This window comes from Capricornis sumatraensis, chromosome 2, assembly GCF_032405125.1.
Source record: "Capricornis sumatraensis isolate serow.1 chromosome 2, serow.2, whole genome shotgun sequence".
Lineage (NCBI taxonomy): Eukaryota > Metazoa > Chordata > Mammalia > Artiodactyla > Bovidae > Capricornis > Capricornis sumatraensis.
In genome coordinates, this window is record NC_091070.1 from 65,850,266 (window position 1) to 65,873,320 (window position 23,055).

The 23,055-nt window shown below is 42.1% G+C and overlaps 2 protein-coding genes across 7 annotated transcripts in view; one reads left to right on the forward strand and one right to left on the reverse strand.

Annotated features, from left to right (window-relative positions):
- The window catches only part of NUSAP1 (nucleolar and spindle associated protein 1), a 29,545-nt gene extending 19,350 nt beyond the window's left edge, over nt 1-10,195 (reverse strand). The window contains exons 1-4 of one of the 6 annotated variants that reach the window (XM_068965302.1): nt 10,055-10,195; nt 4,593-4,661; nt 3,284-3,439; nt 1,838-1,926 (exon numbers count right to left, since the gene is read on the reverse strand). In XM_068965302.1, coding sequence (XP_068821403.1) covers nt 1,838-1,926; nt 3,284-3,439; nt 4,593-4,661; nt 10,055-10,147 — 407 coding nt within the window. In that variant the 5' untranslated portion in view covers nt 10,148-10,195. Of the gene's footprint in view, nt 1-1,811; nt 1,972-3,244; nt 3,440-4,592; nt 4,662-10,054 lie in introns of all 6 variants that reach the window. The other 5 variants (XM_068965300.1, XM_068965299.1, XM_068965298.1 and 2 more) reach the window with 5 other exon arrangements.
- A 328-nt stretch (nt 10,196-10,523) lies between these two features.
- OIP5 (Opa interacting protein 5) lies at nt 10,524-21,574 on the forward strand. The gene is made up of 5 exons (XM_068992747.1): nt 10,524-10,845; nt 11,058-11,124; nt 13,579-13,701; nt 15,915-15,996; nt 21,479-21,574. The coding sequence occupies exons 1-5, from the start codon at nt 10,524-10,526 to the stop codon at nt 21,572-21,574; spliced, it is 690 nt and encodes a 229-aa protein (XP_068848848.1).
- Nucleotides 21,575-23,055: the final 1,481 nt, after the last annotated feature.

Here is a 23,055-nt window from a genome sequence, read left to right on the forward strand (position 1 = left end):
AAATCTAGGTGAGAGATATATAGGAACTCTTGTTACTGTCTAAAATTATGTCAAAATAAAATTTAAAAACTTCCTCTCACCAGAAACTACATGATCTGATTTTTCTCCTTCAAACAGCCCGCACTTCAGTGAGCAAACCTGACTTACAGGTTCTACCCTCATTTTTCCCATGCCTTCAAAACTGGGTCCTAGAGGTAAGTCTTCTCGACAACATGACTGGTGGAATACCAGACATTTGTAATTCTACACCCACCTCTGACTCCTTTACATTCTCCTCGTCTCAAGATTTCAAAGTGCATTTATGAGGCATATGCATCAGAATTACCTGGGGATGCTTATTAAATCTGCAGAATTTCAAGCTCACCTCAGACCTACTGAATCAGAACCTGTACTCCTTTAACTTTCTGAATTTAGTAACACATTCAAAATGCTGGGGAAGATGGAAGGCTCAACGCTAGAAATTCTGCATTAAACTGCTTGGTGGATGTGAGTGGATCATTTCTCTCTCAGTCCCCTCAGGAAGATATCAGGTCCCAGACTGACTACTGGGATGAAGCAAACACTGAAACACTGCTGCCACTGGCAGGCTTCCTGAGGAATGAAATCAGAAAGCACCAAGTCCTGTTAGGTAAAGGGGAACTGAAGTTTTCTGGCCTTTTTTTTTCGGTGGCCACACCATGAACCATGCGGGATCTTAATTCCCCAACCAGGGATAGAACCCACGCCCCACTCAGTGGAATCAAGGAGTCCTAACCACTGAACTGCCAGGGATGTCTTCTGGCTTTACTGAAACAAACATTTAGTTGAGAAAGTTTAGAGAAGAAGCTTTTAGGTTACAAACTAAGTAAAATATACATTCATCATAATAAAACAGTCACACTGCTGGGAAGGTAGACCATGAAGATCCCTTTTAATTGTCCTACTCGAGGGGGCTAACAGGCCTTTGTACCTGTCTCTGGAGCAGGCCAGAAGGAGCTAATCGGTAGAATGTGGGTTCCCCTCATCCTGCCTAGAGATTAACTGCCTGAAACTTGCCAGTTATCACTCTTATCTGGTTTCTACCAGGTGTTAAAGGTGACCTGACGGCCTGCTATACTTGGTTCTAACTTTTGCTCTCACTGGAGAACCCTTGGAAATTCTATATAGTGCTATAATGGGAGGAACGGTTTTCCTGAAAGAGATATGCTGAAGTCTTAATCTCTGGTAACTGTGCAATGACCTTATTTGGAAAGGTTCTTTGTAGATGTAATCAACTTAAGCTGAGGTCACGGGGATAGACCTGGGCTTCCCACGTGGTGCAGTGATAAAGAATCTGCCTGCCAATGCAGGAGATGCAAGAGTCGCAGGGTTCGATCCCTGGGTCAGGAAGATCCCCTAGAGTAGGAAATGGCAACCTGCTCCAATATTCTGGCCTGGAGAATCCCATGAACAGAGGAACCTGGTGGGCTACAGTCCATGGGGTTGCAAAGAGCCAGACATGACACACACAATCCAATATAACTGGTGTCCTTTTAAGCCAACAATATAAAGAAAACAACAGACAGAGAGAATGCCACATGACCAAGAGGCAGAGATTTAGCTGCAAGCCAAGGTCTATAACCACCACCAGAGGTTCAAAGCGGCCAGGAAGGATTCTCCTCAATGTGGAAGAGAATGGCTCTACTGACAGCTTAATTTTAGACTCTAGCCTCCAGAACTGTGAGAGAATAAATTTCTAACTTGCCCAGTTTGTGGCACTTTGTTATGGCAGTCCTTGGGAAATAAAGCAGTCACCCTAGCAATTTTAGATTTTTAAAAAATTACTCGCATACCATCTGTTCCATGTTTTCCTGAGGACACCGCATTCTCATCTCCTTGACTCTCATTTGGTAGAGAAGGAACTTCTACAGCAGTTCTGAGAACCTGGTTTTCATGCTTTTCTTGATTCTGGGATTCAGTAGGGCCACATATTTTTATCTCTGAATGATTCTGCTAGAAATTTTAAAACAAAATAAATGATTTAAATGACAAGTAATCACATTTGAAAACTGCCATGAGTAAATCTGAAAAGGTCTCATCACAAGAAAAATTTAACTATGAGAGGAGATGGATGTTAACTGGACACTGTATATACTGTGAAATGATCACCCCAAATATTGAATCATTACATTGTACACCCAAAACTGATAGTGTGTTATGTGTCAATTATACCTCAATTGAAAAAAATATCATTAGGGACTTCTCTGGTAGTCCAGTGGTTAAGAATCCGGCTTCCAGTGCAGGGGACATGGGTTCAATCCCGGGCTGGGGAACTAAGATCCCACATGCTGCAGGGAAACTAAGCCAGTGAACTGCAAATGAGGAGCCTGCAAGTCACAACAAAGACCCAGCACAGCCAAAAGAAAAAAATAAATATCATTTAAAACACTGCTATAGTCAGACATAAAAAAAGGAAAGAAAAAATAATCACTGTCTTCCAAAGATAGGTACCAAATTGAGGGGGAAAAGGAGTTACAGGAAGAAAAGGAAGAGACTAAGCTCTTTCTGAATGGCAGATCGGGTTCTTTGCCTCGCCACGTGTTGTGAGAATGTGCGTCTGGGCACAGGAGATACTAGGGACAACTGGAAGGCATACATGGCAGAGGAGGCTCTCCGAGGGAGGAGAAACCAACACCGAAAGACCTTGATAGGCTGATGAGTAAGGTCCTACACAAAGCTAGAACATAAAGGTTAGGACCAACTTGTAAAAGTTACATGTGAATGAAAGGATAATAAAACCAGAATCCTCTCAAAGCCAGTGGGGGAAGTGCCTGGAATCACATGACCACACTGCTCAAAGACTAAGCTGATCACCAGGCCCAGCACAAGTTAGGAAGGAGGAAAAAAATAAATATTGTATTCGATACTGATATCTCTTTCCTTCTTATTTACTATACACCTCACTTAAGTAAACACTTAATGAATGTTCCTATTTATTTAACATACATTTAATTTGAACTTAATACTTCTATTTCAACTGCACCCCACAGCTAGTGGGATCTTAGTTCCCCAACCAGGGACTGAACCTGGGCCCTTGGCAGTGAAAGCATGGCGTCCTAGCCACTGGACCACCAGAGAAGTCCCTGTGCTTAGTACTTAATAAGTACTTCCTGAGTGCCAGTCCCTGAGGTGTGATGATAAAGCCAGACTTGGGTCTGAGCTCAGGGCAGTGTTTACCATCACCTGATATCATAAGGGAATAAGAGAAAGCTCCCTGATAATATACCAGATTGGGCACAGGTGGTAGCTTCTTTTCAGTTTGCACATTTCCATTTGTCTGTGAGTCAGGGCTCCTGTGGACAGTCTTACGCCTTCCTCTGGTTTTGGTGACATGGTCATCTGGCTCCCTCTCAGCTTGTTCCTGGCTGCTGGTCTGTAGCTCAGTCTCATCACAAGAGGATGCAGAAGTTTGAATTTCATCCTGGAAAAAAGACATTAGTCTACCATGTATACAGTTACAATGCTCAGGAAGAATCAGAATTTAAACTGAATAAAAAACATATTACATATGCAAGCGATAATTTTAAAACTCTCCAGCATGAAATTATAGGCACAGTCGAGAATTATGAAGTATTCAAAAAGAAATAATCACACTTAACCCAAGCTAAAAAACTAGGCTAGCAAAGCATTCAAAGGTATATTAGTGTATGTAAACAAGGAAATTATTATTACTAGTTTTTTGGCCGCACTGCTCGGCTTGCAGGATCTTAGTTCCCCACCCAGGGATCGAACCCAGGCCCACGGCAGTGAAAGTGCCAAGTCCCAAACAATGGACCACCAGGGAATGCCCACAAATTATTAAAAGTGCATGAATTAATTTATGCTATAACTACTAACAATGACAGCTAATATCATTGACCCAATCAGGTGTCAAGCCTTGTCTAAACTCTCTGGTGTGGGTCTGCAGCAGCCATGACAATCACTCCCAGCAGCAGTAGTTTATAGTTTACCACAGGTCACTCTCATAGTCTCCACTGCATTTGACTGTCATAACACTCAATTCAGCAGAGCAGATGTTATTTCCATTTCAAAGAACAGGAAACTAATAATCAATACTTTTGAGTTTTCCAAGGTTACATACACACAAAAGACAGAGGTCCTACTTGGTTTTTCTGACTTCAAATCCAGTTCCCTCCCTATTCATACAATTTGGCATACACTTCAGTCGCTCAGTCATGTCCAACTCTTTGTGACCCCATGAAATCGCAGCATGCCAGGCCTCCCTATCCATCACCAACTCCCAGAGTTTACCCAAACTCGTGTCCGTCGAGTCGGTGATGCCATCCAGCCATCTTATCCTCTGTTGTCCCCTTCTCCTCCTGCCCCCAATCCCTCCCAGCATCAGGATCTTTTCCAATGAGCAACTAGTAATTAACTTTTGCATTTATTTGAAACATCTTACTTAGCAGACTATAGAGGCAGTTTTGCCATTTATAAGAATAATGAAAGGATTTACAACTACTAATAACAATCTCTTTGGTAACGAACACCATGTCTTAAGTCATCACCAACTGTGTTTCTCATTCATTAACTGATTGTTTTGCTATTTAATAGGTGATGAAAATGTTACTTACCTGATTTTCATTTTCTTTTCTTGCTTCATTTTTAAGGTGAGCTTTTAAGGCCCTTAACAGCTTGTCTGCCTGCAGAAAAGTGAAAGACCTTATCAGTAGAGTCAAAAATCAAACAAGCAAGAAAGATTCATTGAACATCTTCTCCTGTTCTTGTATTCATCAAACGTCCTCTAGACAGGCTGGAGTAGGATGACCAAGATAGACTTGGTTCCTCTCCCCACAGATTTCATAGCACAATGGGGAAGTCAGAGAGGAAAGTGGCAATTACAGTGCGGTGGGGTAAATGCCAGCATAAGGAAGCTTACATGTCGTGTGAGAACATAGGTAGGTGCTGCACTAGGGTTGACTTCAGTAGGTAAATGTACATGCCAGTTCTAAGATAAAGGCATGAGGTCACTAGATGCTTAGGCAGAACAAATAGGAGACTGGGAAGTAGGGAAAAGGGTAAAGAAACTGCATGGGAAGGCAAGAATGAGTGCAGTTTCAAGAACTAAAGTTCAGTGTGGGCTGAGCAGGTAGCTGTTTAGACAAGCTGGTGAGAGAGAATATGGGAAAGTGGGCCTGACCCTATCAGGCCTTGTGAGACTCTTAAGAGGGTGACCTTCAAAGGCAGTCTACAGAGTCTGTTGCAGGGCAGTGGGTTCTGCATTTTTTGGGATGATGACTCTATCTGTACAATGTGCATGATACATTTGATGAGGGTGGGATGGAAGACAGGGAACCTGCAAGGAGGCTGTTGTAGGAAACCAGAGACAACTGTGGCCTGAGCTAGAACAGGGCTGAGGCCACATGGACAAATTAAAAACTTTCCTGGTAAGTAAAATCAATGTGAATGTGGGGGCTGAGAGAAAGGGAAATATTATTACACCCAGGCTTCTGGCTTGGGTACCTGGTGAATCATATGTGTGTGTGGTGGTGGGGCGGGGGAGGTATGTGGGCAGTCCCCAAAATGGGTGTGTGTGTTAGTCGCTTAGTCGTGTCTCTTTGTGACCCCATGGACTGTAGCCCACCAGGTTCTTTTCATAGAATTCTCCAGGCAAGAATACTGGAGTGGGTAGCCATTCCCCTCTCCAGGGGACATTCCTGACTCAGGGATCCAACCCAGGTCTTCTCCATTGCAGGCAGCTTCTTTACAGTCTGAGCCACCAGCACCACCTGGGAAGCTCAGTCCCAAAGATGGAGAACTCCAAATACAGAGTCTTAGGAGGATGGTTACAGGTCTCTGGGGAGTTCCTCCTTCCACCAAGGGAAACTTTCCTTCCAGTTCTTTCCTGAAAGAGGAATACTAATCTGATGGGTTATGTTTTCCTGTGGTTTAGAAGGTCAAGCTCATGGCGGGGCTCCCTCTTTCTACCAGCCATGCAGACTTCCTTCTCAAGGGGGGCCCAGCTACCAGTCTCTGTTCTCTGCTTGTACCGTTTATAACTGGCCATGTGTCCAGGCAAGAATGGGTTTCCCTGGTGGCTCAGTGGATGAGATGCAGGAGACATTCGATTCCCGGGGCTGAGAAGATCCCTGGAGAAGGAAATGGCAGTCCACTCCAGTATTCTTGCCTGGGAAATCCCACGGACAGAGGATCTGGCAGGCTACAGTCCAGGGGGTCACAAAGAGTCGGACATGACGTAACGACTGAACAATAACAACGAGGCAAGAGAGGCAGAGATCTCAATTTAGTTTGAGCTTCTGGGCACAGGATAGGCTGTGCTTAGGCTATGAGTTTTACCTGAAGGCTCTGCGTCAAGGTTATCAAGCACCATGTCAACTAGTAGTAATAAAGGAATACATTCTTTTCTACTTGTTGTTTTTTGAAACTGTCTTGGGAAGTGGGTGAATTGGTAGGACAGAATTAGGCACTCTTGGTTCTTCTGACTTATTTCCCCCTCAACCACTTTACTGAGGTATGACCGACATTGTTGATATTTAATGTATACAAATTGACATGTTTGTGTGCTAAGTCGCTCAGTCGTGTCCAACTCCTTGTGACCTACAGCCTATAGCCAGGCAGGTTCCTCTGTCCATGGGATTCTCCAGGCAAGAATACTGGAGCGGGCTGCCATGCCCTCCTCCAGGAGATCTTCCCAGCCCATTCAAACCTGCATCTCTTGCATCTCCGGCATGGGCAGGAGGGCTCTTCACTTGTGAACCTGTCTTCACTACCAAACCATTTATCATCTCCAGGTTGCCTACTGTCCTGTTTGGATTCTGTGGGTTTTGGTTTTTTTGGAGGTAAGAGCATTTAACCTAAGATCTATTCTCTTGGGACTTCCCTGGCAGTCCAGTGGTTAAGATTCCATACTACACTGCAAGGGGCACAGGTTCAATTCCTGGTCAGGGAAGTAAGATCCTGCATGTAGTGTGGTTCTGCAGAAAAAAAAAAACCATCTATCCTCTTAGCAAATTTTAAAGTATTGTTAAATCTGTATGCTGCACAGATTTCTAGAACATCTTAAAATGCTGTAAAGGACTTCCCTGGTGGTCCAGTGGTTAAGAATCTGCCTTGCAAATGCAGGGGACTCAGGTTCGATCCCTGGTCCAGGAACTGAGATCCCACATGCCACAGGGAAACTACTGAGCCCTCAGGCCACAACTAGAGAGTCCATGTGCAGTAATGAAAGATTCCACATGACACAATGAAGATTCTGATAGAGCTAAATAATGAAAGAAATTTTAAAAAAATGCTGTGAAAACATGAAACAGTGATGAAACGCGGAGCCTGTGGCAGAGGCAGGTGCTCTAGCAGCTGCAAGCCACAACCACTGAGTCTCTGTGCTACAACTACTGAAGCCTGTGTGCCCTAGAGCTACACAGCGAGAAGCCACTGCAGTGGGAAGCCCACGCATCGCCATAGAGAGCAGCCCCTGCTCCCCACAACTAGAGGAAGCTGGTGAGCAGCAGTGAAGACCCCAGAGCAGACAAAAGTAAATATAAATAAAACCTGACATAAAATGTGATTGTGCACATCATGGAAATGAGCCCTCAGAGTAAGAGGAACTGATGCAGCAGAGAGGAATAATCGCAGGAGTTGTAGCCCCAGAGAGGGCGATGGGGTCTCTAGCACAAACGGCCAGGCTGCCGTTAGGCACAGCCTTTTACTATAACACAGAACAGGTGGGTCTGGGGATGGAAAGATGAGGAAATTCTCAGCTTGACTGCATCTGTTTTTCCATGACCTAAGAGGAGAAGTCATCAAGTGTTGGAAGGGAGCCAATTTGAGGTAGGAAGATTGGAAATAATTATCCTTAATAATGGGAAAATTAATGACTACCAAAGACATGTAGGAAAATCAAATAAATCATAAGTTAAATTCATGGTCACATTTAAATTAAGCACAGTGAACAAAGTTAGATGATCTTCTCCAGCCAGGGTCAGCTGGTTAGCGCAAGCAAGGATTAAGTGTATAGCTGGGTTTAACCAGTTATGGAGTTTGCCAGGTGAGGGACGAGAGCTGCAATACAGTGCAAAGAGCAGAAGTCTTTATAATCTAAGCTTGTAATAGTGAGAAAAGGACCACTGGCTGTACAATAAATCTTAGTAACTGTCCCTTCCTTTTCCCTTACTATTATGAGTAGTATCTCACTATTATATACGGAATGTATATACAACAAGGTGGTACTGTATAGCACAGGGAAGTATATTCAATATCCCGTGGTAAACTATAATGGAAAAGAATATATATATACACGTACAACTGAGTCACTTTGCTGTACAGCAGAAATTAACACAACATTGTAAATCAACTATACTTGAATAAAATAAATTTATAAAAAGAAAAGAACACTGTTGACGGTGTGGAAGTTAGATTTTAAAAGGAGAAAATGGCTGCAGTTGATTATGAGAAAAACATAGGTGAGACTTTCAGAAAAAGTGAAAAATTGAACCCGAGTCCCCACTTTCGAACTTAAAATAGCTCTTCAGAGATCCAAAAAGTTATGGGGCCTTAATGTTAGCCAGAGCTCCAAACTGAAGTAGGAAACCTCCATAGTAACTCTTGTCAAAAGAACTACCCTCTGGTGCATTACTCTAGCACTGCCAAGAAGTGACTGTAAATCGTAGTTCTGAATAACAATCCAACACATCCCAAATAAAACGTACTGCACTTAGTGCTATAAAGACTTCCAAGGTGGACAGATGAGATCTCTGTTCAAGGCTCTTAACATTCAGTAGAGAAGAGAACATAGCTATACAAATAACCAGAGTGCATGCTGGAAGCCAGCAAGAGTTTGGAAAAAGTACTTGAAATTACACTGCCTTAAAGGTGTGGAGGGTCCCTGGGATTACTGGGGCGGTGAACCTGTGGCCAAGGGAATGAAGAGGAGGGGAGAAGAAAGGGTGCCAGGTCAGTGATGACATTTCAGTTAGACTGTGAAGAGTAATTGGGATTTATTCATGCAGATAAAGGATAGAGAAAGGGATCTGAGGCCAAAGGATCAGAATTAGCAAAGGCAGAAAGATGGACAAAGATGCCAAGTGTTCACACAGCAGTCTGGATGCTGCTGCCTTGGATAAAAGACTCCAGCCAGACTGCAAAAAAATAATGAAAGGGACTTAAAAGACTTTGTTCATGAACTATTGGGAAGTCATTAAATATTAATACTATAGCTCAAAAATATCTCCAGAGATAGTTCTTTATACTTCAGCCCCAACTGGTACTTGGGTACTGATTATTTTAATTAATTTAACCACTTAAAATATCTGTGAGGACTGATCTAAACATTCACTCAGTTTAAACACTACAGCTTGCAGAATAAATCTCCAGAATATACTTTAATATTATGTGGGAAAACTCCACTAAATATACAGAACAATATATACATCCAATCCAGAATTGAACATTTTCCCCCAAACGTTTCACAGTATCAGAGTCAAAGACCTCATCGGTTTTGAATAGAACACTACCACAACAATGACCAATAGACGAACGATCCTACTGAATCAGAGCTAACTTATAAAAACTTATCCACGGGGGAGGTTCCCTAAAAATCATCCTTCCTTCCGTCCTCCATTCAAGTAGCAGGAAATTTTGGGACCTCTTACAATTAACAGAACTGTTAGCTGTTTGGAGTTTTCCAGAAGCAAAGGCAATTTAACAAAAGTGTGAGCTGTTTGGAGTTTTTCGCTACTGCCTATTAATTGGCGTTTAGATGCAGCATTCCTTTAGTTTTCTAAAGGGCCTGCGTTTCCTAACAGATGGACTGATAAATAGCAGAGTACTCCCAATAAAACCAAAGCAAACAATTTTGGAGGCGGGCATCTTTCTGAGTCCCTGTAAGAGTCAGCCTCAACAAAGGTGAAAACTTTGACACCCTCTCGGTTTTGCACAGTTACTTGGACCTTTGGGTAAACCAAAATCTACCGCCCCAAGGCCGGGACAGTCGCCTCAGCCCTCGAAATTCCCGCTCGGTCCCCTCCCACAGCGTCTCAAAGAAGCCGCATATCCTATCCCCCAGTCACCGGCCCCGTACCCTCAGGTTAGCCCGGAGGCCCAGGTTCTTGGCCAAGTTCTGCAGGTCACTGTACTTGAAGGAGTTCAGCTCCTCCAGGGAGGGAACAATCATGGCGAACTGCAATCCAGGTAACGACGCGGAGGCCCGATACCTAACTTGCTAAGGCGCCGCTCAACGATCTGGCGCCACTCAAAGCGTTGAGCAAACCGATATTTATAGAGAGTTTAAATTACGTAAGCTGCACTTCCATTGGTTACAAATCCGTTAAAGGCGGGGTCTTCTGGTACTGACCAATAGGATGGTTGACTTCCCTTCCACCTGACCCACGATCTTCTCCACACTGCCCTAACACCTAGGCGCCAAACGGCGTATCCAGGCAACAAAGTGAGCGGCAGAGCCCCCGTTCACGTTGTCCAATGAGGACGCAGGAGCCAACTTGGGGTGGGGCCTGAATAGTCTTTGAAACGGTGGCGCCGGCTGCGGGAAGATGGCTGCTCGGCCGCGGAGGCATGTTTCTCGGATTGCAAAGCAGCCACGGGGTGGCTTCTGTGATGGGACTAAGAAAGCGATTAATGAACCTTCTTTTGCGACTTCCATGGAGTGGGACACGCAGGTGGTGAAAGGGTCTTCGTCGGTCGGCCCCGCGGGGCTGGGGTTGGAGGAGCTGCAGTTCCGCCCGCGGCTGCCGCGATGGCTGCAGCCTGAGAGGTGCGCGGTGTTCCAGTGCGCGCAGTGCCACGCCGTGCTCGCTGACTCTGTGCATCTCGCCTGGGACCTCTCGCGGTCCCTCGGGGCCGTGGTCTTCTCCAGTGAGTGAGCGCGGCGCTTCTCACTGGGTGACTGAGAGCAGCTGGGAGGAAAGCAGGATGAAAATTTGGAAGGAACTTAACTCCTTTGCCAGGAGTGGGGGGGCGAATAACTTTTTACGATATTCGTGACCATGATGAGCTTTTCTGACTGAGAGAGGTTTTCCCTTTCAGTGCCTCACAGGTAGTCATTCTGACCTGTGTTTGCCTTTTAGGAGTCACAAATAATGTAGTTTTGGAGCCTCAGTTCCAAGTTGGCGTTGAAGGTTCGCTCAAAGGCAGGTACGTACTGAAAATTCCAGAACTGTCTCTAGTTATTCCCTGACTTATTGTGGTTGAAGAGCGTGGAACCGACTTGGACCAGAAGTTTTTTCCTATCTTCCACTAGGGGAAATGTCTGTTTCGTTCATACAGTGTACTTGAAGAATGCTCCGTTTACCTGATTGTCTTGATGTTTTAATGAAATGGCAAAGATACTTGTGTAAAGGTTTTAAGATCTTCTGAGGGCCACATTTCCCTCGTGGGTTGTGCAAGTGAAGTGAATTTAAGAAAATTAGGAGGGGGAAAAAGAGAAAATTACCTTTAAGTGAATCACTTTAATAAACTGCAATACTTTGACATAAATAGGACATATACACTTGCATTAAACCTGGAATTTGTAATAAACTTCAGCGGGACTAATTCTACTGTAACCTAGGAACCTGGAGAAAAACACAGGTTGAAAGTTAGGTCCTTGAATACTGCCTGGTGAACTTTGCATCGTGTCTGTACTGTGATTTAGAAGTGACAACAAAGTACTCAGTGAATTCAGTACAGAGCTCCTCAATTTTCAGTGTTGATTTTAACAGCAAGACAATTCATTTTGACCATTGGTTGGTCCAGTTTTAGTGTTAATAGAGTACGTTTAGGAATTCTTAGTTGCTCTACTCAGTAACCAGGAAGACTTCTGTAGCTCCTCTTTCCCAGCTGAAAGAGTCCTCATCCTTCCAGGAGTGTCTTCCCACCCAAAGGAAACTGGGAAGGAGTGGTGGCCTGCTTGGAATTGGTTCATTTGGGGCCCGAGGCAGAAGCTCTTTGAATATCTTCTTAGAGAGAAGTACATCTAGCTAGATCTGTGCTGTCCAGTACTGTCACTTGTCACATGGTGGCTACTGAGCACTAAAAACGGTGGCCATTCTGAACTGAAATATGCTGAGTGCAAAATACACGTAAGATTTTGAAAACAGTCGAAAACATTGAATAATTTAGAAATATTGATTACATGGGTTTTGCTGTTGTTGATGTCGTTTTTTTGTTTGTTTTTGGCCCCACTGTACAGCTTGTGGGGTCTGAATTCTCAGACCAGGGAGTACATCTGGCCAGGGCAGTGAAAGTGCCCAATCTTAACCACTGGACCCCCAGGGAATTCCCTTGATTACATGTTGAAATGATGTCTTTGAATATTGGGTCACATAAAATATATTAAAACTAATTTCACTTGTTACTTTTACCCCTTTTTTTTTTAAACGACTAATAGAAGATATGAAACTACTTACGTGGCTTGCATTCTTATAGACAGTACAGATCTAGATGGCTTTTAAAACACTGGAGAGGAAGTTCGATATATTTACGTTTTTGAAATAAAGAGAGCCATGGGACTCAGCAAGAAGAGGTTTATTGTCAGGAATTGGTTCACTCGATTATGGAGGGTGAGACGTTCCAAGAGCCATGGTTGACAAGCTGGAGACACAGGAAGGCCAAAGGTTTAGTTCTAGTCCAAGCCCACAGGCCTGAGACCCATGAGCCAAAGGTGCGAGTTCCAAAAATACAGTATTGCGTGTGTAGTGTGGGACTTCATCTAACAGTAAGTTTAGTGCGTTTGTTCCTTGGTCCTGTTTAGTGTCCACTGACATGAATTTGTTTATTTTTAGCCATGCAGTTATACTTTATTAGTACTGTTTTACTGCATAGTATATTATGTTTATACAAATAATTTTTCCCTCATTGAACCACTCTAAATCGCTTTTAGTACATGCATGACAGTTAATTTTTTCTTAAAACATTTCTTTGTAATATTTCAGATTCGTCTTATATACTAGCAAATAAGGTAAATCAGTTACTCAGATGGTTTAAATAGAACTAAAACCACATTTCTTTTAGAGGATAAAGGAAAATAAAGTAGATGACTTGCTAGGATCATACAATTTCTTTCTTTTTCATTTTGTCTGGGAAATTTTTTTTGGTTACATCTGCAAAAAAATCCTGATTTGCATTCTATTAATAAATTGCTTAATAAGCCCTAGTCAACTTGATTGTTTTACTTCAACTGTGAATTGGCTTAATGGTGGCTAATTTATATGGTTATGTGTAGTTTTATATGTTTAAATGTTAATCTGATTAGTTAGCTCTTTTTCTGCTTTTCAGATATAAATTACTTTAGCAAAGTGACAGTTGTGTATCCTTGATTGCTTTTGTAGCCAGAATTCACAAAGTTATCTGTAATCCAGTGTTCTTGCCTGGAGAATCCCAGGGACAGGAGAGCCTGGTGGGCTGCCGTCTATGGGGTCACACAGAATCAGACACGACTGAAGTGACTTAGCAGCAGCAGGGTGTAATTAACCTTTTTTGAATGTGACATATCTTCAGTCTCATGATTCCTGTTATAGTCTAGCTTTTAGTAATGAGTCCAGAGACGTTATTTTGTATTTGTTCCCTGATTTTCTTTCTTACTCATATCCTGTTTTTTTTCCCCTCCAGCACTTACAACCTTTTATTATGTAGTTCCTGTGAGATTCCCATTGGTTTCCACCTATATTCTACCCATACTGCCCTGGCTGCCTTGAGAGGCCACTTCTGCCTTTCCAGTGATAAAATGGTGTGGTAAGTAGACTTAGATTTTCTTCAGCAAATAAACTTTAGAACATTTTCCAGAAAAGGCAGAATGTTTGTATTAGAGAAGATGCTAAAGCCAGGTGCTATACTGCTCTTACAAAAAACATGGCAATGGGACTGAAATAAGTCTCATAATACATGACTATTATAAATGTCTCATAATAATACTACATATTAATAATCTTACTGTGAGGATATTCTTTCATTCCAGGAACTTTTGGAAGGTAAGTTTTTGCAAACTAATGCTGTGATAGACACTTTTCAAGTTTGTGCCCAGCCTCTGTTTGCCTCCTACAGTGCAGGACCTTGTGGCCATATCTGTATCCTATGTGATACTACTCCCAGGTGATGGGATCAGAAACAGACCTGACCTAAGCTAGGTCAATCAGGCTTTTTTACCCTAATAATTTGAAATAAAAGCATAAAGACATTGGTCATCTGTAGATGGTATAGGTGCTGCAATGGGGAAGTGAAAGCTCTTGGTTTGGGGTAGATATTTTATATGTTGTGTGTATAAATGCAGAGAAATTTTGTCTGCAGAAAAAGAATGAAGCAGATAAAGTAAAAAATAATTATCATGTGGCCTTATAAAGTCAGAAAAAGTTCCCTATTGGTTGTTCCTTCTTATGAATTACTTTAGATAATTCTTATATTTCTGATTATAAATTTTTTGTTAAGCTTTTCTGTTATTTCAGCAAGTTGAAACATCTGTCAAAGTCTTTTCATTATCATTAGAAACAAAAACAGCCAGTGAGGTGCTATGCTTCCCTCAATGTGTTTTTAAGAAAACAGGCTTGCAAATGTGGAGGAGCTGAGATTTGAGTGTATGTCTTAACTCCAAAGCCTGTTTTTCCATTCATAAAACAGAAGTGTACTTCTTCTCTTTTTTTAATGTGCTTTGATAAACTCCTTTATCATGAGGTTGTTCAGTGCAGATTTTTAACAGGAAATATGTTCTTGAGATGGATTGGGATTTCATTTTCTTTCATTCTTAAATAATTTTTATTTATTTAGAATTAGGTTTAAAGATATGAGGAAAAGTATCTCTAAATGTATGCTATTAATAACCTCAAATCTTTTTTAGAAATAGTTATAAGGAATTAGTTTAGCACAGTTATAATTGAGTTTTTGCTTAGGGAAGTAACCTTTTAGTAACAAAAAAATTTTAATATAAATTTGAAAAAACATTATTTTAAGTAATGTCTTACTTACATCTTTAAAATGAGGAACTGGACTCAAAGGTCAATACATTCTTTTTGATTAAGTGGAAATCAGGAAGACTAGATGCATGTATAACTAGATCACTTTGCTGTACACCAACACAACATTGGTAATCAGCTATAGTCCAATATAACATAAAAATAATGAAAATTTTTAAAAAAGAAATTAGGAAAGTACAGTAGCCTGAGTCTGGGACTATGATACGTCTATGTCTGTGGGTATTGGAATGAATTTGGTTGCTAGTAACAGAAAACGTAAGAGTGGCTTTAAGAACAGGGTGGGACAGTTGGCTACTCCAGGACTGTCCTAGCAGCTCAGCCATGACAGAGCTGTGGGTTAGTATCGCTGGTTCTCATGGCCTTTTTCTCTTGGATGCTGCAGGTGTTAAGCATCACATCCCTAAATAGCAGCATCCAGAACTGGAAGGAAAAGGATATGGAAAGTGTGGGAATGCAGGGAATAGGTCCCTTAAGCTGGGAAAGCAACTGTGTGACAGTAGGGAATAAGATTTTCACAGTTAGCCTAGAACAGTTATGATTCATCTCTTAGGACTGGGCACACTGCTGCCCTAAACAAAATCTGGGTTCTGTTAGCAAGAAAGCCTTGAGGAATGGCTGTTGGGTAGGCAACCAGCAGTATTTGTCACAATGTGATAACTTCCCTTCTAACTGTGCTGTAGTCTACTGGTGCTGTGTGAGGCCTACACTCATTACAGTTATTCATGTGACCCTGGTTTTCTGGCTTTAGTTTGTCCTGGGATCATTTTGACTAGTGGATTCCGGGCTGGAAAAGGGTGAGATGAGGCATAGTGTCTCTCTGGTGACTTGGTAATTGAGAATGTTTTTCCTGTGAAATACATTATGAATCTAGAAATGGGTATCAGGAAGAAGGCAATCTTTGCTTGACAGGTATTGCAAGTTTGTTTCCTTAATCATCATAACTGTGGTATGGTACTAATGTTTTCTCTTTACACTATCTAGCTACCTCTTAAAAACGAAAGCCATAGTAAATGCATCTGAGATGGATCTCCACATCATCCCTCTACCAGAAAAGGTTGCAGAGGTAAATTTTCATCATGGTTGTGTGTTGTCTTTAATATAGACAGTTCCTGATAATCTGTACCCATGAACTTAGGGATAGTGAAATGGTGGATACACTAATAATTCTTTGTACTTGGTTTGGCATTCCTTATTGAATCTGTGATACAAAGCAAAACAGTGAAGCTGTATTGTCAGGTTTGGTTCAGGAGGAGATGGAGAGCTGCTGAGCTCCACATTCCTATTCTTCCTTTCTGTGCTGGGTGTGGACTGTCATCCTTCATAAATCTGACCTCTTTGCAAGTACCTTACACTTAGATATCTCGGAGGAAAGAGTGTTGAAAACCGTTATTAAGGATTCTTATTTAAATGGGTTTTACTAGTGTTTGATGGTTTTGAGTTGAAGAAAGCAGGTTTGTTTTGGTAGCTTGCTGACTCATTCTGAATAGAATTTGGCTATTATTTTACTACCCTCAGAAGAACAACCTTAGAATTTACTGTTGGTTTTGTTTTTAGCACTCTTAATAGTTTATTCCTTGGTAATTAAACATTTAGTAACCAGGGCATTTATTTTTCAGAGTTTAAGTACTTTTTAGGATAGGAGAACAGTGTTTTTTCTTTTTTGCATGGTTAATTAAGCTTATGAAACCATGTTCTAATCCAGGAATTGGCAAACTTTTCTGTAAAAGAGCAGATGACAAATATCTTAAGCTCAACCATGAAGTCTCTACTTTTCAATTCTGCTGTTGTAGTGCAAAAGCAGCCATAGACAATATATAAAATATGGATATAGTTTTCTTGGAATAAAACTTTATTAAAACAGATGGGCAGCAGGTTACCCCACAGTCCACAGTTTGCCAAACCTTGTTCTGAGCAACTAAGTTGGTGAGCAGGATCAGTAAATACTGTAATTAGAAATAATCTGTATGGGAGAGAACTTCTGAAATGGCCTGAGTAACTCCATGGACCCCCCCCACCCCCGCAACAGAACTGCCATAATTGAAGCAAATGACAAAGAAAATAGCTACTTTAAGTCTGTGGAAATTTTCTTAAAGGAATAAAGCAAATGAAGAGATATTCAACAAAGTCTACAAAACCTTGGTAAGAGCAGTGAAAGCCTGTGGCCTTAGAGCCACAACCTGCTCCCTCCCTCTCTCCCCTACACGTCCAGCTCAGAGGGAGGGAGACTTCATCTGGGCAGATACAGCCAAGAACACAGGGATCCTTTTCCCCTATCTCTCAGCTTCAGGCTGTGGTATCTTCCCAAGAGGGGCAGGCTAGCTATCAGCATTTTTCAGTAGAAGCTCTATTCTAGGCAAGAACAGGCATCTATAGTCTGCAAGTTCTGCCAAAGCTACAGTAGGCTAAAACTGCTAGCCTACTGAGTCCCTTGCTCCAGCTTGCTTGTAAGGCAGACACTTCATGCTGACAGAGGCAAGCAGAAAAGACCAGAAGCTACCTCTACCCAGGCCCCTGCTGGTAAAGCAGAGGTGTTGTTCTGAGAGACACTATCTCCACCCCAGCTTGAGAGCCCATATTAAAAGGCAGATTATTTTTTAAAAACGGGGGGTGGGGGGGGGCTGTGAATCTCTTCCAGAGATTTAACTTGATTTGGAAGACTATGGACATATTCAAATCTAAGGATGCTGCCCAAAACAATGGAGATTTTGTTGGTGAGCAATTAAGAAGACTGGTAGTCTATATGAACAAAAAGCTAAACCTTAGACAAGTTAGAAATTTATAAGAGGCTTAGGGAAACAGACAGCTAAGAAGAGCCCTCTGGGGTTAGAACAAAAGGAGACTTAAAGACTACCCATACAAATGGGCTTGATTTTAATTGGATTAGCTAGGGAGCAATTTATGTCCCAGGGCACAGTCAAAATAGATCAGTCTTGTCCGTGGAGCCCACCAGGCTCCACTGTAGCCCGCCAGGCTCCACTGTAGCCCGCCAGGCTCCACTGTAGCCCGCCAGGCTCCACTGTAGCCCGCCAGGCTCCACTGTAGCCCGCCAGGCTCCACTGTAGCCCGCCAGGCTCCACTGTCCATGAGATTCTCCAGGCAAGAATACTGGAGTGGATTGCCATTCCCTTCTCCAGGGGATCTTCCCAACCAAGGGATCAAACCCACATCTGCATCGCAGGTGGATTCTTTACCCACTGAGCCATCTGGATGGAGGTAGGCAGGTGTTTAATATCCCAAGTTGCTACAATATATTATCTGAAATGTTTGTTTTTCGGGACTTCCCTGGTGTAACGGTTAAGAATCTGCATACCAATGCAGGGGACGTGGGTTACATCCCTGGTTTGGGAAGATCCCACATGGTGCACGGCAGCTAGGCCCATGTGCCACAACTCCCAAAGCCCAAGCACTCTAGAGCCTATGCACAGCTACTGAAGTCTGCATGCTCTAGAGCTGGAGCTCTGCAACAAGAGAAGCCACAGCAGTGAGAAGCCCACACACCACAACTGGCTCACTGCAACTAGAGAAAGCCTCCCTGTGGCAACAAAGACCCAGACAGCCAAAAATAAAAATGTCTGGTTTTCAATAAAATATTAAGAGATGTGCAAAAAAAAAGTATGACCCATACTCAGGGTAAAATACAGGCATCAAAAACTGTTTGAAAAGGCCCAGATGTTGAGACTTTGCAACAAAGCCTTCAAAGCAGCAATTAAAAATATGTTGTTGTTTTTAGTTGCTAAGTTGTGTCCATTCTTTTGTGACCCCATGGATTCTAGCCCACCAGGTTCCTCTGTCCATGAGATTTCCCTGGCAAGAATACTGGAGTGGGTCACCATTTCTTTCTCCAGGGGATCATATTGGCAGGTGGATTCTTTGCCACTGAGCCAGGGAAGCCCTAAAAATATGTGCAAAAGGGTAAAGGAAACCATGCTTAAAGAAGGAAAGGAAGGTATGGGGCTTCCCTGGTGGCTCAGTGGTGAAGAATCTGCCTGCCAATGCAGGAGACGTGGGTTCAGTCCCTGGTCTGGGAAGATTTCACATGCTATGGAGCAACGTAGGCTGTGCGCCACAACTACTGAGCCTACGTGCCGCAACTACTGAAGCCTGTGCACCCTAGAGCCCATGCTCTGCAATAAAAGAGCCACCACAATGAGAAACCTGTGTACTACAACTGAGAGTAGCCCCTGCTCTCTGGAACTAGAGGAAAGACCGTGCAGCAAGAAGACCCAGCACAGCCAAAAATAAATGAATAAAATTTTTTAAAAAAGAAGTAAAGGAAGGTCTGACGAGTGTCTCATTAAATAGAGGATGTTCCTAAAGAGAGGGGAAAAAAAAGAAAACCTAAATGGAAATCCTGGAATTGTAAAGTGCAATAAATAACTGAAATGAAAATTTCAGTAGAGTGGCTCAACAACACATTTGAGTTGACTAGAGAATCAGCAAACTTGGGAGACAGATTGATGAGATTTGCAATCTGGAGAAGAGAGAAAAAAGAATGAAGGAAAATAAACTAGCTTAAGAGATTTGTTGGATACCATAGTTCAGTTCAGTCACTCAGTCCTGTCCAGCTCTTTGCGACCCCATGAATTGCAGCACGCCAGGCCTCCCTGTCCATCACCAACTCCCGGAGTTCACTCAGACTCATCTCCATCAAGTCAGTGATGCCATCCAGCCATCTCATCCTCTGTTGTCCCCTTCTCCTCCTGCCCCCAATCCCTCCCAGCATCAGTCTTTTCCAATGAGTCAACTCTTCTCATGAGGCAGCCAAAATACTGGAGTTTCAGCTTTAGCATCATTCCTTCCAAAGAAATCCCAGGGCTGATCTCCTTGCAGTCCAAGGGGCTCTCAAGAGTCTTCTCCAACACCACAGTTCAAAAGCATCAATTCTCCGGTGCTCAGCCTTCTTCACAGTCCAACTCTCACATCCATACATGACCACTGGAAAAACCATAGCCTTGACTAGACGGACCTTAGTCGGCAAAGTAATGTCTCTGCTTTTTAATATGCTATCTAGGTTGGTCATAATTTTTCTTCCAAGGAGTAAGCGTCTTTTAATTTCATGGCTGCAGTCACCATCTGCAGTGATTTTGGAGCCCCCAAAAATAAAGTCTGACACTGTTTCCACTGTTTCCCCATCTATTTCCCATGAAGTGATGGGACCAGATGCGATGATCTTCGTTTTCTGAATGTTGAGCTTTAGGCCAACTTTTTCACTCTCCACTTTCACTTTCATCAAGAGGCTTTTCAGTTCCTCTTCACTTTCTGCCATAAGGGTGGTGTAATCTGCATATCTGAGGTTATTGAGATTTCTCCCGGCAGTCTTGATTCCAGCTTGTTTCTTCCAGTCCACCATTTCTCATCATGTACTCTGCGTATAAGTTAAATAAGCAGGGTGACAATATACAGCCTTGACATACCCCTTTTCCTATTTGGAACCAGTCTGTTGTTCCATGTCCAGTTCTAACTGCTGCTTCCTGGCCTGCATACAGATTTCTCAAGAGGCAGGTGAGGTGGTCTGGTATTCCCATCTCTTTCAGAATTTTCCACGGTTTATTGTGATCCACATACCATAAAGCATGCCTAAATATGGTTTGGTTATGGGAGTACAAAAGGGAGAGGAAAAAGAAAAAATGTTCAAGGAAATAATGGTTAAAAACTTCCTGAATTTGATGAAAAACAGTTTACATGTCTAAGACCTTGATAAACCTCATTTATCAGGTAAGATAAATGCAGAGAGAACTATACCCAACACACAGCAAAAATGTTGAACAGTAAAGACTGAAAAAAAAAAATCCTGAAGTAACAAAAATGATTCATTATGTCCAAGGGCACCCAAATAGGACTGATGGACTCTATAGTCACCTGCTTAAGCAGAACTTCCCGATGTATTTTGAATATTCTTGTATCTTGAATCATAAAAAGTAGATTTGTGCTATGTCAGAAATTAAGTTGGGTGTTTTTTTTTTTACTAAGACTTATCCATGATAACGTCATGCAACTGAGTAACACCACTAAGTTTGGTTTTGGATATGGCTATTCTAAGCTGGAAAAAAAACCTACTGAAAATCATCTACCAGAAGCATCTGTGCTAAACCTGACAACCAGAGCTACCTTTGAAGACCATTAGCAATTGAAGACAGACATATGTTACTGTAAACAAGAATTTAAAAAATTCTTGCTGCTGGATAAAAGAGGGAAAGAGTCATTAATGCTTCTGTCTCCACAAGCTTTCTGACTGCACTTTATTCTTGTCTTCCCAAGTTTCGGAGTTAACACTAACCTGGTGATAAGGGCTAGGAAAGAAGGAGACCAGAAGTAGCAGTGCTCAGCATCAGTGACTGGTCTTTTTTCACAGGAAACTTTGTATCTGTCACCTTACTGTGCTCTAGGTTTGTTGCATAAAGTTCTTTCATAATAGAACAAATGTACTTATGAAATGTGTTGTAATATTACTAGCTCCCAATCACTAGTTTTAATCTGAAGTGGCTTCTAGAATCAGATTGAAAGTTAAATTTAAGATGCCCTGACATCTATATTTCTCTTCCCAGCTGAAAGAGAAGATAATCTTAACACATACTCGCTTAAATTCACTCATGAAAATTCTGAAGAAAGTGCCTCCTGACCAGTCCAAGCAAACAAAGTAATTCAGAATCAGAGGTTGAGTATCAGAAGCAGGCCTTATTGCTGTCTTCAACAATAGGTGCTGTTTGATCACTTCTCAATAAACATCGACTTCAAGAATGGATAGGAAATGGGATTTATTATGTTTACCTCTAGACTGATTTTCCAAGTGATTTGTGAAGATGTTTCTAGATGTTTCTAGAAGATGAGAAACAGGAGACTTCTGTCCAGGTTTCATAGCTATTTTTATAATTATTTTGGCTTCTTATCAATTTCATAATATTTATTTTTGAAAACATTCTGATGGCAAATTTAAGAATTAAGAGCCAGTGTCCCATGAATGCTCTGATCTAAAGATGTATGAGTGGCCTGAAAATAGAGTTGTACTTCTGCTAATTAACTGTTATTCCTACATGGAGCAATTGTCATATGAATACTGAGAAATCATTCTTTTCTTACATGAGATACAGGTACATACATATTCTGTAGGTAATGTTCAACAAGTTAACTCCATAATATATATTTATCTTTACCTTTTCAGTTGTAAACTGAAAAGGAATAGTAATAGGATAGTAATGAAAGGAATGATAAAAACACCAAATACTCAACCAAATGCTGTTTTCTCATTATTTTGCTTTATGTAGCACTGTGGTTAAATAGCTTATATTATTCATTTAATAAATAGCTATCAAATATTATGCTAGCTGCTAGAAATAAGCGAAAACCACTATTCTGTATCTTTGGAGCTTATAATCTAGTTAGAGATGGACATTCAAATAACCACATGAAGGCATTTAAAATTATAACTGTAGTAAGGGTTTTGAAGAAAAGGGACATAGAAAAATAAACATATAGCAGGTACCTGACCTGGTTCCGGGGTCAGGGAAGGTCTTTCTGTTGAAGTGTTTCAGCAGTGGTCTGAAAGATTCAGTTCAGGTCAGTTGCTCAGTCGTGTCTGACTCTGCAACCCCATGAATTGCACCATGCCAGGCCTCCCTGTCCATCATCAACTCCCAGAGTTCACTCAGACTTACGTCCATCGAGCCAGTGATGCCGTCCAGCCATCTCATCCTCTGTTGTCCCCTTCTCCTCCTGCCCCCAACCCCTCCCAGCATCAGTCTTTTCGAGTGAGTCAACTCTTCGCATGAGGTGGCCAAAGTACTGGAGTTTCAGCCTCAGCATCATTCCCTCCAAAGAAATCCCAGGGCTGATCTCCTTTAGAATGGACTGGTTGGATCTCCTTGCAGTCCAAGGGGCTCTCAAGAGTCTTCTCCAACACCACAGTTCAAAAGCATCAATTCTTCGGCGCTCAGCTTTCTTCACAGTCCAACTCTCACATCCATACATGACCACTGGAAAAACCATAGCCTTGACTAGAAGGACCTTTGTTGGCAAAGGAACGTCTCTGCTTTTTAATATGCTGTCTAGGTTGGTCATGACTTTTCTGAAAGATCAGTAGGAGTTAATAAGCTGATAGAGGGAACAGCTTATATGAGGGCCCAGT

Coding starts and splice junctions, on each gene's coding strand:
- OIP5 (XM_068992747.1), top strand. CDS start 10,524: ATGGCTGCTCGGCCGCGGAGGCATGTTTCTCGGATTGCAAAGCAGCCA. Junction 11,125..13,578: donor GAAGGTTCGCTCAAAGGCAG/GTACGTACTGAA, acceptor TTTCCCCTCCAG/CACTTACAACCTTTTATTAT. Junction 15,997..21,478: donor TACCAGAAAAGGTTGCAGAG/GTAAATTTTCAT, acceptor TTCTCTTCCCAG/CTGAAAGAGAAGATAATCTT.